The 16979-nt window shown below is 36.4% G+C and overlaps 1 protein-coding gene and 1 long non-coding RNA gene across 2 annotated transcripts; both read right to left on the bottom strand.

The window, feature by feature from the left end:
• Positions 1–353: 353 nt before the first annotated feature.
• LOC111267137 (uncharacterized) lies at positions 354–5124 on the bottom strand. Its single transcript, XM_022845169.2, has 7 exons — positions 4966–5124; positions 3415–3488; positions 2519–2668; positions 1941–2133; positions 1572–1662; positions 868–976; positions 354–612 (listed from the first exon to the last, which is right to left on the bottom strand). The coding sequence occupies exons 1-7, from the start codon at positions 4967–4969 to the stop codon at positions 559–561; spliced, it is 675 nt and encodes a 224-aa protein (XP_022700904.1). The 5' UTR covers positions 4970–5124; the 3' UTR covers positions 354–558.
• Positions 5125–14833: 9709 nt separating this feature from the next.
• On the bottom strand, positions 14834–15942 carry LOC147752578 (uncharacterized). Its single transcript, XR_015313682.1, has 2 exons — positions 15786–15942; positions 14834–15332 (listed from the first exon to the last, which is right to left on the bottom strand). It is a non-coding gene; the product is annotated as an uncharacterized LOC147752578 (long non-coding RNA).
• Positions 15943–16979: the final 1037 nt, after the last annotated feature.

The raw sequence follows: 16979 nt of genomic DNA, 5'->3' as shown, positions 1-16979 counted from the left end.
GCTAACGGGGCAATAAACGTTTAGAGAGTGTTCAGTGTACTCATCGCTTGTCTCGAAGATGTTATAACAAAACCATTTCTTAGTCGGTTTCATCTAGTTTTTTATTCACATAGATACCTATAGATATATGTAATCACATAAGACGGGTTCTATTATGCTAATCTGGCAAACGAAATTTTAAAAAAATCTATATTATTCATAACTGGTTGCATACAAAGACAGAAGACTAAAACACTTATCGGCAAATGGTAATCTTGTGTTATAAAAATGTGACTATAGGTGCGCTTCGAGTAGCTGGCTCACAAGCAGTACAATGCCATTTTTTACCTTAGATAATTCAAAACACAAATTAATCATTGAAGCAACAAAACGCTTAATTTTATTTCCTGTATCACCGTTCTGCCTACAACTTCCTGGTCATTAGTCTGTATTAATAGACGGATGATCAAAATCTTTAGTTCTGGCTTACAACATCCTGCCATATCCTTTCGATGAAAGCCCAATTTCACTGTTCTATAACGGTGGTTCGATCAATGAAGTGTATTTGGCGGAAATAAATTAGAAATTCGAACTGTGAATACGCTGCTCCCAAAGATTAATCCTATGTGACACCTGTGGGAAACCATGAGGGAAAACTAACAGTAAGTATAGGCTATAGTTACACTAAGGTTAAACTACCTCATTGAATTGGTTAGAAGAACCATCCTTACACTAAATCGTGAACCAAAATCAGCTGTTGGTAAAGATGAATTATGCTTCAGAGATGAGAGTTACTAAAAGAACATGCTAACTTTGATCGCGAATGCAAAAACTGATTGAATATAATAAAACGACCCTTAATTGCAATTTTTTTAATAAGCATGTTACCTTCATATGCAGATGGTAAGCCTGTCCGATGTCGGAAGCTAAATTCCGCTCGGACTCTGTGTCCGCGATATTTGACAAATTTGGCAGAGACTGGTAAGAACTCAAAGGCCTAAAAGTATGAATTGAAGAACATTAGGTCAGTCTGTGAACGAGAAAATAGTGCAGTTAAAGAAGTATAACGAACAAGTGACCTTCATTTTCATATAAGGAAAGGTCACAAAACTAGAATCTGTCGTATTGCGGCAAACACGGAAAAGATTGCGTTCTATTTTTGCCTCTGGTGCATTCCTGAAGGTATGCTAGGCCTCATTCTATGAATATGTACTTTTTAAGGAAGGTCAAGTAAAGTCGTGTGTTCTAGACCAGCTGTGTTTTAGTATGATACGAATACAATTAGCAGTTCGCTTTAGTCGTACCGAGTACAAGGTGTGCATGGTACTTTTCAGCTGCTCGCTACCTTAGCTTCTTCTAATTTGTATGTAGAGGTATTTGCTTGGCTGATTATAATCGTACAATATCCAGACGATCCGATATCATTAATGTGTTAATTCCGAACCCATGCTGTAGCTTAGCGTCACATCGACGCGGCTTAGTTTAGAAAATTGACAATATGGATCGCGTAAATCATACGATAGCCAATTTTATGTTCTAATGTATATTGTAATGTTTCGAGGCTGCATGATTTTGACGGGTCGACATCATACCGGTTTTGTATGCTATGTCCCTGCTTTTCACAGTAATTCTCCTGCTGCCATTTCACTTCCGCGCCAATTTTATTACAGTGAATTCTTTTTGCTGAAATGGCCAACAGCATTAGGCATTTTAATTAGGCCGGCAGACATATGATCTTAATAATTTTATTTGCACATCAGTTTATGGGGAACAACTCGTTATGTACGAGTCCTATTAATAAGTAATATAATTAGTTATATTAAAAAGTCTACGTGACTTCGTCTGTCATATAGCCATTAACGTAAAAAAACAGCTAAGTAGTATTAAAGCCAGATTGCGATTTAGTGGCGCATGCGGCATTTTAGTTCGTCTGTCCATGTTGTCTGAAATTAATTAGTTACCTTCTTGATTGATCCATTTATCCATTCGGAAGCGGACTTCTTTTAAAGCAAAGTTTCGCCTTAGTTTGCCTTTTTGTACATTTAGGTCGGGGTCGTTTATTTCATGGGTCGTAGAATTGGGTCCAAGGAATTGAAATTGATATCTATCGGCTGCTATTGTGTTAGGCGACACTGTAGACGGAGTTCGAAAATCCTGCAGAATGTAATCACAAGGACATTTAAGCTTTTTACTTATTTGACTTATCATTTACTTATTAGACATAAGGGAAAGCCAGTCCTTTGCGTATGTATATTTTAAATAGAGTTCCAATTTGCGTATTAGTGATAGAATAGTTGCATCTTCGAAGTATCCGTGTGAGCGCACCAGATGATTCACTTATTCAGATCTGAAAATGTTCATTCGTATGTTACCAAAATGCGTGTTATATTATTAAAGTTAATTTTACAGCTTTTATGTAATTTTACGTAATTCGTTGTCAGCACTAGTAAATTCACTGCCTTGTAGTGTGCACTACGTATTCATGATACCCAACGCTAACACATTAGTGTTAATATATATATATAGTATCGTATTATACCTGGTTCTGGAGCTTGTTTTGGACTCGACTGTTATTTAAATTCAGATTATTTAGTTGCGGTAAAACCGAGCCGCTGGTTTCAGCATGAGCCTTTAGCGTGATTTGCTGTTTTTCTAGTGGCCTTCCTATTCTTGAATCTGCATTAAGCTCCTGTAAACAAAAAGAATCATAGCAATAACGAAATAAGTCAAAACAAAACATATAGTAATGTTTAGGTCACCTTATAAAATCAATAAAAATAAACAAGTTAACCGGCGTTAAGTTAACTTTATACCCATATGTGTTATGTGAAAAGCACTTTTTCAGGAAACTAATTAATTCTGAATTCTACACAAAAATGCTGACCCCGTTAAAAGCTACAGTATCTAAACTGGGAAGAAAACAACCATCATCGTTAGCGGATTGCATGAAAAAGACAAAATAATAAGAATATGGGACACTAACAACTCTTAGTGGCAGGTTAAAATATTAAAGTTTGGTATATTCGAAAAGGTGCCGTAACGAAAGTAGTTCACAATGTGAATTAAATTTAATACCAAGAGATATTTATTTTCAGCAACACGCAGCAAAAGTTACTAACCGCATGTAGCAAAAGTAATACAAAGGGGCGAAGAAAAGGGTGCCGGTTCGCGCATCCAGCTAAAAGCATTGACCCCTTTGATAAACGGTTCGTTTTCAATTTGAGCGTGAGTTTATTTAATATAAGTTTAGAGTCATTGCAACCCTAAATCGACATTAAATTCCCACGAATTTATGGGGACCAATAAAGACTATATGCTTTACAAGCATAGTCAGATAATATCTGAAGGTAAAGTATCGATAAAAGATTTTGAATCAGAAGAGATATCAATAGGCCAAAAACGTAAATTTTAAATCGTTTGATTAAAATCAGTTACCTTTATTGACAGATTCATCTGGTAAGCACCATCCACAAGCAAGTTAGACTCGGAACGAACTTGATAGAGTAAGCCTAGTGAAAACGACAGATACATTTCAATTTACTGAACTATTGCATTGTCAAAGTCTAACGGTGAAAGTTAAAATACCTCATTTATTTTGCTAGAGATAATTTATAATTTATTTCAAGCTTACAGGGACGTTCCCAGTCGTCATCATCAGAAAGCTGTTTTGCTACTGGTATTTACCGCCGACATGGAAATAAAGACCACAGACTCAGATCATTTACAAAGCCCTGAAGCCGAGAGGTGCTACATTCGTAGAGTTACGATTTTTAACATTTTTCAACATTACCATTTAAGGGCCAAAATCCTATGACGGTGATAATGAAATTGAGAGATGCCATCTCCAATAAAGCCTCATGTTAAAGGCTTTTGTTTAAGGAAAAGAACATTTTAATAATGACCATGGGGATTTAGAGGTAACATTTTACTTACCGTCAACCGATCCAACAGCCTAACTTTACATCACTTTAGCTTCTCCTCTGCTAATAAACAATTGTTGCGGTGTATTAATGTTTAGCGGTAATCAAAATGAGAGAAATGCCGTGACAAAAAATATCAACATAAAAAGAAAGGTAGACAGAATTGAAACTCGATTGGAAAGCTAATTCATCAAAAACAGGCCTTACACTTTTCCTGCAACAAAAACAAGCTCAAGTCATATTTTAGCTATGTCGTTTAGCCCCTAAAAAACTTAATCACGCCGAAAGCTCAAAAAAAGCACAGGCCCCTTTTTTAGGAGAGATAGTTGATCGCCTAAGTCGGGCAACTACAGAGAACAACTAGCATACCGTTGTAACGAGCATTTGAGGAATTAGCTTATTTGTTTAAAATTAATAATAAAAGGTATTTTTAGATCCTATAATAAATAGCTTTGGGCGCAAATTTTAAGCTAACCAAGTTTCAAAACTGCAAGTTCGTTCAAGGAAACGAAGTCCCCCCAGAGTAAGGCTGACAGCACGGTTTGGTGAATTTCGGATTCCAACGCATTTAGCTTTCAGGTATAACATTGCTTGTTCAATCATGCAACCCACATGCACTTTATAGCTATAGCTTGACCATTCTCCAAATATGCATTACAAAGCACTTTTTGACTCTTATTCGAGAAGTATATACACATTTTTTCTTTTAAGCACGTGGGGTAACGAATACATAAGTATATGCCAAGATCAACAACCCGTATATCCCTAGAGTTACATACTTAAAAATCGAACCAATTACTCATGCGGGTCGAACGCTTTAAAACAGTAATGTACTAATTTTGCGCGGGCAATACCGAAACAATATTGTTATTATCACGTTCTCATTGAAGTATTGTGTTAACAGCGTTCAAGCGTTGCTGTGAAAATGCTCATTTTGAACTGTTGCCGCTCACAGTAGTTTAATGAATATTAGCACCAAATGCTGTACAGTTAGCCGATTACAAAGAAATGGCGTTTAGCAAAATGCTACTGCAAATACGAGATACCTACTCATATGAAGACTTACGCATTGAGACCGAGTTCAGAACACGAGCCTTCGTAAACAAAATCTATTCGAAGATGATTCCGCTTCTGACAAGATATAAATGAAGGGATGAAGATATGCTTCTCCAATAGAAACTGTCCGTTCGCGGAACGTGAAGCAATTGGAACTGAACAAGCAGATTGAAGCCGATATTTAAATAGGCGAGAAGTAATTGTTCTTTTCGATCCCGATTGGTGAGAGGGTACGACGCATGCACATGCACTTAAATTGGAGTCCTGTACATACGGCGCAAATATGGCCGTTTCTACAACATCAACACTCTCTAGAACGTGACATACACTGCCTCATAGAGCATTCAAATAATTAAAGCATGTAAGCCGATAACTCTAACACTTAGTTGGCGTCTGATGGTTCTTTAGTTGCGGGAAATACGAGTGTGAGCGATTTCAATGATTTCCAACCGCAGTAAGCCCCAATCATATAACACACGTTTGAATCTTCATATTCCTATGTTGAATCTTCGATCCTTAGCTACTAAATACGATGATACTGCAAGCAACAATCAAATCAGAAGCAGCAGTCCTACGTATTCCGTGTAACACGTAAAAAGACAGAAGCGCCTAGCCTATTAACATAGATGTAATGCATTCATATAAAAAGAAAATAGCGCTCTCGCAGTAGATTACTTAATTCATTTTACACCCTTTGTCCAAATTGATTCGCGATGTACTAGACAGTGTTTTTATTGATGCATTTATACTGTTTGTTTGAATTATAGTTCCACTACTATTGATGACAGAGTATATCATGCTGATCCGGAAAAGGCTGTTCTAGCCGCAGATACATTGGAAACTACGGGGAGAAAAGTTAAATCATCTAAAAATTATCTTTGCATCCCGTTTTCCAATTAGAGTAGATGGGAAATGCATGAACATTACATTTTTTATAGGTACATTATCAACCTCTCGTCGATTCAGTCCGGGTAATCTGCTATAGAGCCCATCATGTGGTGCGATGGTGTTGGAGTTACATATATTTTTATTCTATTGAATGACCTTAGATTTTTGCAGAGCAGCGCATTGATTTCGTGGTCCAATACAAACGTATCCTCTGCGTGGCGAGAAATGTATCCTCCCGTGCATGTTAAAATTTGCGCATGCATATTATATAGATGTACAAACCTCTGAATCCTAATTTTCTATGGAGCACAATGGTAGATACGTGCTGACGCCTTTCTCCTACTTTTTTTTATAGACGACAATCGCACATCGTTTTGGGTACTCGTTGTGTAATGAATTGGCTAATATTAAGACAAATGTTCATATACTGATTGGATGGAAATAGTTCTGTGGTAAACAGATGCATGCATATGTAAATTTTTTCACGAAATCACTAGCGATTAACTAAGTTTCGCCCGTCAGTTGTTTTTTTTCCTAAAGGACTGGACAAATAGTCATCACTGTAACTCTACTGTGTGTAATTATACATCGGCTGTCTAACAAAAAGCGAATATCAGACATATCTGCCTGTCTTCAGTTTCCTTACAATTTTATTTGCAATGACCCGCATGTTTTTACTATGTGATAAATTTTGGTAAATGATTATGTATCTAGGCAACATAACGACAGCATGTAGGAGAGCTACCGCGCGAATCGACCATCATAAATTACGATTTTGACATATACTTCTGCATGCCGCCATTGATGTTTTCTTGAACGTGAAGTAGAGCAAAAGAAGGTTTTGTAGATATACTCACAGGGCGCCAATATGCCGCGCACGTTTGGCCCTATACCACAATCCAATATCGTGGCTACCCTATCCGACATTTTTGAATATGATGATGATGTTCATTTATTTGATACACGTTTTGGATTTGATTAAGCATTTCTTGATGCTGGTGGCTGCAAGTGCCAAGTACATATCCACCGGCTCCGATAAGACCTAAAGGAACTCCTTTTTTAAAGAAGTTTCGTGAGCTTTTGGCTTCATCAAAAGACATTGAATTGTCCACATCGCTATCAAGAAGGCAACAGCTAGACGAAAAGCTAGCCTTAATTTAATGAGATAAAGTCGGATTGTGTACTTATTATCTAATTAGTCGACAAAGATTATTTTTAATATGCTATTTTGTTCGCACTGTACCTTGCAGGCTTTTCTCATTTTATGTTGTTTTGATAAAGTTTTAATATTGAGAGATTTTGCCATACGCGTTTATGTAGCTTGCTTGGACAATGAGGGTCGGCAAAACGCTACAATTAAGAAGTCGGTAATATTGCCATGCTTATCAGATAAATGAATCTAGACAAAATAATTTAAAGCTTTACTTATGTGTAAGTACCTAATGAAACCCCTCAAAATGTGTTTCTGGACTCTCGGCGCTTGTTAGCTGCGCGATTCATTAAAAAATCGTCATTTTTAGTAGGTGTTCATCCGGCACGGATTCCTTTCCGTTAGAAAACTGAATTAAAGTACATTTTACAATGCTAAAGGTTTTATTATATTGAACCACCATTAGAAAAATTTAGAAATGCTGGATTTATCCCCAGTAATGTGTGATTCCGATAAGCACTGAAGTAGGGCGTGTAGCTCCGGCGTATGACATCATCCATCAGTTACTATTCAATAATGGTGGTAAACTTCGCAGATTTTTTGGTTTGATTATAAATATACTCGCCGTAGATTTTGCCAATCCTGAGCGCGATTTTTAAATAATACTTTTGATATTGCGCTTATAGTTTTGTAAAATTGTTATTTACTAAAAAAATCAGTAACCCGCTGTTCTGCGATTATCAACCCGTGCATGTTTAAGTACAGTGTTACGATCTCTATTTCAGATAAAATAAATATCACATACCTACAAGTAAAACAGAGAGGAAGTTACCCGGCGATTATTATTGTAACGTGCCAGGACATCACGCTCTTTTTTCATCTGCGCCATCTGAACCGTGACGTGATTCAATGAGATGTTTCCAATTTATTAATTTTTAATACATGACTAGATGTTTAAAATGTCCAAATGATTAAGTATGTGTATATAGAGCAGTTCGAGCTCCAAGAAAAAGCTAGAAAGCACAAAATACATGGTCAAGCAATCGCAATAAATAAGGTCTTCACCTGAGATTTTGTTCGAAGTGTAGGGAACAAGACCATTATGTAGTCCGTTTGATTTGAACTCTAAAATTGTTCCATCTTAGGTCGACAGCATCGGAACAATTTATAGGCATGCAATATGTCAATACTATAATTTGATGAGTATATATAAGATATATATTTGCACGTTCTCAGTACGTAAGAAGAGTCTAAAGCGTCTAGATTCTTGAAAATTCATTACGAATCTGCAATATTTTCCTTTAGGAACGCAGCGGTTAAACTAAAAAATACATTGTATATTATTCAATTTCGTATATATCCCTTTTTATTAAACGCATATTCACTACCTGTCATTTAGGTAGACCATGTATTCAAAACATACACGTCAACTACAGAAAATCTATGAAATAGTAAATGAATTTTGTCTGTCAGCTTTGACATCTCGCCCGTAACTCGATGTTGCAGGTTTGAACCGTTAGTTGACGCTAAGTATTTGCTTAATTATTTGACGGTGAGTTATTCATGAATCGTAAGTAACCAGAGCTAACTTTATTTTGCAAGTTTTATTGGCAACCTTACTTTGAATAACGTTAAAATCGCTTCTTACATCCGTTAACCACCCCCTCATCCATGTCGACCGCTGACTTTTTACCATGTCATTCCGAGCCACAATATTTGATATTAAATTTGAACCATTTTTATAAGTACATTGCCTGATGACTTTGGCGAGGAACAGTGATTCAGTGTTGCGATTCATTTAAACAGTTGTACGAAGCTCCATTTGTGAGTCACCGGCAGTAATTTAAGCACACATATTTTAGCATAATGCTACACATAGCTAGATTTCTTATATAGTTTCGGTTTGAGACAATTTGAGGCTACCTTTTTTATTGTGCAACTCATTTTGTATTACGCTGTACTTTTCGTTCACCTTTTTTAATGCCTCAAAACAGTAATTACTTTTGAAACTGTTGTTTTTTTTTATCACCTAAAGCACCCACAATTCAATATTAATGTGGCAGTCCCACTAATTTTTGGGTTCAGCAGCATAACACGTACAACACTAAGGCGTGACACACTAAGCTATCCTTAGATCCTTTACACGTTACCTAGACTTAGAGTCCTAATTCGAAATCATATGAAGTTTCTTGCGTATCCTTCCTCAGATATTATTCTGTTCCAAGCAAAAAATTGACCCACTCACGTTCAATTTATATCTCTTGTTTATGTCTATCTTTGGCATCCTATTAACGCAAGACGCATCTATACAGTTTAATAATCTAACTTTGTTCTTAACCAAACTCCCAGCTGAGTAATACCATGCGGTCACGCTTAGGTTGCACCCATGACTCTTCAGTACTCGCATTTTTCTTCACTCAACTGACCGATATGTTTTGCTAGAATCTTTTCAGTTTATTCTACGACTCCATAATCAACTTTTCGTATTTATCCCGGCAACGGTATGGTTTACCGAAGTAATATGAAACACAGTTTGCGAACAGGCTCGCTGCTCATTTACTAATACAGTACATTTTTTTCTGGTTGCCGGCCATTTCAAAATCTCGGCAGAGATCTTTTCCTTTATGAAAATAGAGTTTGAAACCCATTCTTGACGAATCTTTAAACTTTGTGTTACTGTCTAATATATAGAGATTATATTGGGTGGTCGAAAAGTATTAAGGATTTTTCTAGCTAATGGCTTTTAAGTCACATGTTTTGGGTATTAGGAGTCGGATCGGTTTTAGCGTGATTTAAAGCTGAGATTTGACGGTATTAGATGTGCTAAAGTTGGTAGGATCCCTTTGTTCAGACTTTGGATAGAACGTTTTGAAGATAAATGCAAACCTTTGCTATATTTTACAATTTTATTTTGAAGAAGGCATAAATGCTACCCAGGCCCATCAAAAATTGTGCGGTTCAATGCGTTATCGGCAAAAGCAGCTTAAAAGTGTTTCTGTCCTTTTCGTTGTGGAAATGTGGAGGATACTCCTCGTAGTGGTTAATCAATTACAACGAAAGATGATGAAATTATTGCAGAAGTTGCCCAAGAACGACGAGTAACCACCAAATCACCGAGTAATCAAGTATCTGCTGTGAAATGTTCTCAGGCCATTTGAAAGAAAACTGGCTACTCAATGTTTGGATGTCATATGAGTCGACGCAAAAAAAATGACCCGAGTGCTTCTATCTGCAAAACTCTACTGAAACGCAACGAAGTCAAGCTATTTCTAAAGCGGTTGACAACGAGTGATATATAGCGGGTCACGTACCTCAGTAATGTGCGAAAAAGACCATGGTCTATCGAAGAAAAGCTCCATAATCTGGTAAAGCCCAAACTGGTGTCAAGAAAGGTAATGCTATGTGTTTGATGAGAATGGAAAAGAATTGTGTGTCATGGACTACTGCCTAGCGATTTATTTGGACCTGTACTTTTAACAACTAGTAGAATTACAACAAGTCGTTGAAAAATAGCGACTATAATCAATGAACAGAAGAGGCGTCGTCATTCACTATTAATTCAACATGACCACATACATATTTGACTACTTGGCAAGATTTGAGATAACTTGGATAGAAGATTCTGATGCGTCCGCCGTATCGCCCGGATCTTGCGCCATGAGACTATAATCTTTTTCAGTTTTATCAGACCTCCTTTAGTTGTGTTAATCTAGTTTCAATAGAAAAATGCAGTAGTCACTTGTCACAATTTTTGCGCTTCGAAAAAAAATACAATTCCACGGTGATACGACTACGATGTTACTACAAAGTTGACAAAAGGTCGTCGATAAAAACGGTGTACATAGTCGTGTAGTCCTGAAATTTTTTGGAAAACTTAATGCAGACATTCGTACTTTATATGTATTTGAAGTGCATGTACATACAGTCTAGCTTAGTGAAGTGTTCAGCGTAGAGCCATAATAATAATGTATATTCAAGTGAAATCATCGGTCGCTGCAAATTCGCTAGTAAGCGTCATGATAGTATTTCATTGTTATTATACACTAGCTAGGCTGGGTACAAACTTAGGCTTTAGATAAGTGGCATGGCTTGTAAAGCGTAACGTGTATAGGAGGTAGGGTTCAATGAGAAGCATCTAGTCAACTTCTATCAATACAATACAATTAATCCATCTATATATTTTTTGACCCTCTATATACCGTACTGTTACACACTAACTTTCTGCTCAAAGTGACTGTGATGTAACTCTTTTTCAATACATTCTAAGATTACGTAGTTTTCATGTCCTATTTAAAATTCTTTAATCCCGTTGTTTTAAAATTTTAAAATTTCGTTGTTCTGATTTACTTGTTGTAAATTTCTCCAAACTTCTGTCTAATCTACAACAACTTTAGAAAGAAAAATGAGTGCAATTACATTTTGGAAAGAACTAGTTGACTAAATCAACATTTACTTCTGAACGCATGGGACGGCTCCTTGCCTATCTGCATACCTAGGTAAAGTCACAGTTTAATAGGAATCCCTTCTGTAAAACTTCCCTATCTATTTTATTGTACGATGGTTGTTAGATTAGATTTTTTTTTATTAAATTGCTGACCGTTATTAAAGTTAGGGACCGCGTTTTCAAATAATCACTCTAAAGTGACGTATTAATACGGTCTAGCATCTAACTACACTCTAGCTTTCGATCTCAGACTTTATCGTCTTATAGGCATTTTCTTACGATTATTTAGATTAACAATGGCATTCACGATTGTTGGACAGATACTCATTATAGTTTATCTATCTATTATATCTATTTCTACGTGGTACCTTGCCAAGCCTCCGGCTGAAAGAGACAAGCAGTCGATGCTTCTCACCAATAGTATATCCTACATGTGTAAACAAAGGCATTTTTTTAAATCTATTTCGGCTGATAGTGGTTGTCTGTTTGACAAGAACCGTTTGTATTGAAGTCTATACAACGCCTACCAGAAAAAAATGGGTTCTACTTAGTTAGTCGTAGGCCTGGCTGATTCAAACCCGAATAAAAGACCAATCTAATCACCAAAAAGTTTAGCTTGTTTTTGTTTTTTTGCAAATATTTCTAACACTAAATGCTTGCGCTGTGCATGAACGTCCTGAAAATATCTTCTGAAGTGTTTAGGACAACAATGTAAATAAACTATATTGGAAAACTGCAAGAGAGTCTCAGTGACAACTTATATTACTTTCTCTGGTTAAGTAAAAAGGAACGAAACAAATTCGTCATTTATTTCTGAAATATTTTGGATACATAAAAGATAAGAATCCAGTCAGTTTTTGCCCATTCATCACACAACATGAGCTGGTAGGCTACTCTTTTTAGAGCCCAATGTACTGAAATTATGGGCACGTCGTGCACAGTAAGAGTAGAATACTTTTCGTCCTTTCATTGATTCGAAGCGGCATTCTTTACGACTTTTAGAAGGAGCATATTCAAAAATATTGTTTCGAAACACGGGAAATTCAAAATCTGTCGTGAGTTCATGAGAGAGCATCATGACAAATTACCTTTGCTATTGAAAACCGATTGCTGATAGAAAATCGGTACCTGCAGCTGGTCAGAACAAAATAGCTCCTACAATATTACGTGGCAACGACGGCAACACAATCTATTGAAAGCGTACTAAAATCTTATAATAGCCGACGTATTTCTAGATATGCCTTGCATCCATACAACCTCTCAGTTCGTATTTTGTATTCTCAGTTGATATACTAGGTGACGCCAGTCTATTTCACGAAACTTTTAAGAAGTCTGTTTCTAACCTGTGGCCATCGCATCCCAAGAAAAGCTCTCTGAAGGGACAAAAACTTCTCGGCAAATGTTCGAACTTGCCGCACACGGAAAACACACTCTTGTTGGTAAATGATCGCTTTAGAACAACAACTACATCTTAATGAGTATGCAACACTACATAAGCCTACCGGACCAGAGAGTCGCACTCGCATAAGGTCACAGTACTGTTTTTTTAACATTTTCGATGAAAAAGAGAAGCTCAATATTTGAGTGAAACCGGTAATCGAACTACGTTTCTCTAACGGCGATACTTGCGACACCAGTGAGGAATGGGCTAAAGAACGATAATATCTCACTGCATAAGAATTCAGAATACAAAACGGAAGTATAAGGGTAAAACATATTACAGGGTGATACAACTATCCATAACTTGGCTATCGCTGATGTGCGTGCACGAGAAGTATGGAGTTTAAAGGCTGATCTAAAAATTTCGCATAAGTACATCATTCTATTTGTAATAGCTTAGTTTCAATTCAAAAGGTATGAAAAAATGGGGTTTTGGAAAATCATTATTTCAAGGTACTGCATTTTCACTATTTTAGAACTACATAAACAATTAGAAAAATATTAAAGTCAATAATCGGTTTAGAAGAATAAATCTTATACCAAAGTAAATTTAACTATGTTTTGAATACTCGACCAAATCCTTCTAACTGCCGGCAAACTGTTAAGCCAGTAGCTATCCAGAGATAAGCCAGAGATGAAAAAAATTTTCACGCACTGAAGTCATCGATGTAAGGAGGCATCAGTGTTTATATGGCCTCATGCTTAGGAATGTAATCAACTGAAGAAAATGTGGTACCCAATATATATTTAATTGAGCTCCCAATTGCGTATTTAAATAGATCTACGTGCAATATAAAGTAATACAACAGAAACATCATGATGTTTTTCCTTTGGTATACAAGCGTTAAAACTATCTTAAATATCCTTTTATCTTTACTTTCTTACTTTGATGAATTTGCGGTCTGTATTTCCATGTAGACTCTGCGTTTGAATTATTTAATCTGTAAAGTGTAACAGAGAGAGCTCTAAATTTTCTTGCTTTGAATAGATATATAACGCTTAAGTAAATAGAGAAGGCCCGATAGGTTTCGTTATTGGTGTTCAACAATATATTTCAATTATTTTTAATTACCTTGCAATAGTACGTTGTTAACCGACTGAAAGAGAGATGTCCGACTATCTAGTACGATTCGGGTGGCATAAAAGGATGAGCTTCTTAACAAAATATTTTCCGAACCGAATTTTAGCAGTCCGAATTTCACTCGACAGAAGTGATGTAATTTTCTATGGTATGAATGTACAGTTAGATGTGTTGCAAACACCTGAGCAACTGCGTGGTCATTGTACACCGTCAAGGTTATATAATAAAGGCGGCCAGTATTTTATTAGCACTAAACTAACTTTATAGCTGTCCCCTTTCACCTAGGAGGGTCACGCTTGTTTTATAACCAGTAACCTAAAAGTTCTTTCCTTTCGAGAGAGGGCGCGCTTCCTATTCCCACGTATATACACATATATATATCTTTCTGGACGAAAGGGGCAGTTAAGATATAGTAGAGATTACTGCGTCGTAACGCGCCGCGAGCGTTACCAATATTATGTTAAAAGATAGAGAGATATTTGATTTTTCGGTGGCTAGTTTTATGTATATGCCATGGCCGATGAAAAGACGCATCTAGATCGGAAACGGAAATGATCATATAATGAAAGAATTAGGATTGTTATTTCCAAACGCTGGCACGCTTTCTTTTTTAAATAAACGCAACACATTTTAAAATTAAATTTATTTGTTCTCTATGTTTATCAGCTTTGTGTCTTCCAAGGTAAAAATCTTCACAGGAGTTCACTGGGGCTCTCTATGTAGATTGGAAGCTCCTAATATATTATGTTTGAGTTACAATTAATTAAACTTCTTACCATTATTTGTATTAGTAAATTACAACTAATGCATTTAAGGTAGTGTTTCTCCTTTAACTGCCATAGAACTCTTAAAAGCATGTGTTATATACCAAAGTGAGTTACACAATCCAAATCATTTGCCGTTTTAATATGTTAACAGGTAAACGTTTACATGGAATTTTGCGTAAGCACTAGTTTTGAAAAAAAAAAAACGCTGAAATCAGTAAAGGCCTTTTAGGTAGAAGGCGGCTCGTGTAAGAGCAGTTGTGCCTTCAAGGTAGGTGTTAGTCGACAGGTGTTTGAAATTCTCGCGCCTTTCCCATCTCCTCTCCCTTTACTGCAAAATGAACGGACGCAGTTAACATTTTGCAGTTAACGTCAGATGCTGCCTCAAAGCTCTTTCTCTTTCATTTTTTCTATTCTCTTATTTTCCGCCTAGAGAGCAGCGCATACTGTGTCTCTTACGGCCAATGCCTCAATGAGAGCGGTACTTGGCTTGTGAGTCACTAAAGTCGTCGACGACAGAGAGGCCGTTAACTAAATGGACTTCAGGATTTTCATCTCGCGCTGACGTACTTTGTTTAAGCAGGTGAATGTGGGGATAGAAATATTTAACCTTCGAAAGTCAAGTAAAAGGACCCAGTTAGTAAGTTAGGAACAGATTTCAATCAAGATCACACGCGAAAGTATGTGCGCATTTTAAAGATAATTTCTCGGAAACACCAACAGCAAAGAAATGTAACTTTTTGAACTATAATAACGCCAGCTTTTTGATGACCTTGATATTAACAGATTCCAGGTAGCTTTCCGGTTTTTACACTTAAGAAGACGCAAGGTATGAAAAAATATAATGCCTGATAAAAAAAATCCACTTATCCGAATTCCGATATCCACTTATCAAATTCAAAACCAAATCACAAAAGTAACAAATCCAAAAACAAATCACAAAAGTATCACAAATTACTGCTATCTACTAATATAGTCCACTGTTTTTTTTCGCCTCTCCAGGCCAGGCTAATGATTTTCCTATGATTACGATTAGTCTCTAAGGAGTGTTCGGAGCCCTTACTCAAAAACGACTGAGCCTATTTGACCATGGCATTTCTCTTGCGTCAATACCTCGTTGTCCTGCAGTAATTACTATCATCGATGAAGAGATAGCTAGCGAACATTGATCGTTGTCATTAATGGGCCGTCTCAAAGACAACCCGTATCGTTTGTGATGGCGGCAGTTTCAGCTTCAAATGTGTTTTAGGTTTTAACGTCAGCAAGGTATCTGATGTAATATATATGCCCTCTACCTAATATGCACGTTCGTGCGTAATATAGGAGGGGTATTATGATTCATGTAACAGATTTAGTGGTAATATCTACTCGGTCCACATAATCAAAGTATATCGAACGACTTTTATTTATACATTTTTACTATCAGGATCAATTCGATGAGATCTGCCCAATAAAAATCTTAAGTTTCGAAGTAATAATTCGAAAAGGTGCTTGCTTTTTTTTATTTACAGCTCTCCCGTCCCAATTTGTATTTTATAGTGTGTTACATACCTTTTTGTCAGAAATTGTCGAGTAAAAGGTATAATCGAGGTACGGTCAGTGAGAAACAAAACAGGGTCATCAAGCGATAACTCAGATTTAACTTTTTATTTCTTCCGACAAGATTTATTCCACAGTTGAATAGTGACAATCAGTGTGCCGTCTTTCGACGTAAGGGGTCGTTACCTCCCCTGCAATGTACGGTGGTTCCCTCTATATTTTTCTTTATTTCAATAACATGAATGTAATCACACTCCCTGTCGTTGTTTCGATTGAATTGGTGGATGACTGTTTAGCTGCAATCGATTTCTTTTTCTCTGCCAACAACAGGCTCACAGTCTGTTCTTATCGTTTTATACTGCTCACATTTTTGAAAGTTCAGGTTTTAGACTGGATGTACCATTCTCGGAAATGCAACGATTTCAAGATAATATATAATAAAGCAATGAACTAAAACAGCAAAAAATTTTTTTGTCAATCTAATACAACAAAGTGTAAAGTATATTATAGAACAAAATATCTACGGAATTAAACTCTACAGGACACCATGGGGCCACTTTATAGGGCTCCAGTGATTTAAAATAGGAGAACGTAAATAGAAAAAGGAAATGCTAGGTTTTGTAGAATAGAAATTCTCATGCAAATAATGTTGTTTACAACGTTATAAAAATATTCATATCAGAGTGGCCACATGTAATTATTAGTTTCAAGTACTTCT

The sequence above is a fragment of the Varroa jacobsoni genome, unplaced genomic scaffold (genome assembly GCF_002532875.2).
Source record: "Varroa jacobsoni isolate VJ856 unplaced genomic scaffold, vjacob_1.0 scaffold_1151, whole genome shotgun sequence".
NCBI classification, from domain to species: Eukaryota; Metazoa; Arthropoda; class Arachnida; order Mesostigmata; family Varroidae; genus Varroa; species Varroa jacobsoni.
Note: the sequence above shows the minus strand (reverse complement) of the source record. Positions and strands in the feature narration are given on the sequence as shown.

Bases quoted from the DNA above. Each gene is read 5' to 3' on its own strand.
- LOC111267137 (XM_022845169.2), bottom strand. The intron at 2,669-3,414 runs GTAACTGATTTT...TTTTGTTTACAG, and splicing joins AGATGAATCTGTCAATAAAG to GAGCTTAATGCAGATTCAAG. The intron at 613-867 runs GTAACATGCTTA...GGTTTCCCACAG, and splicing joins CTTACCATCTGCATATGAAG to GTGTCACATAGGATTAATCT.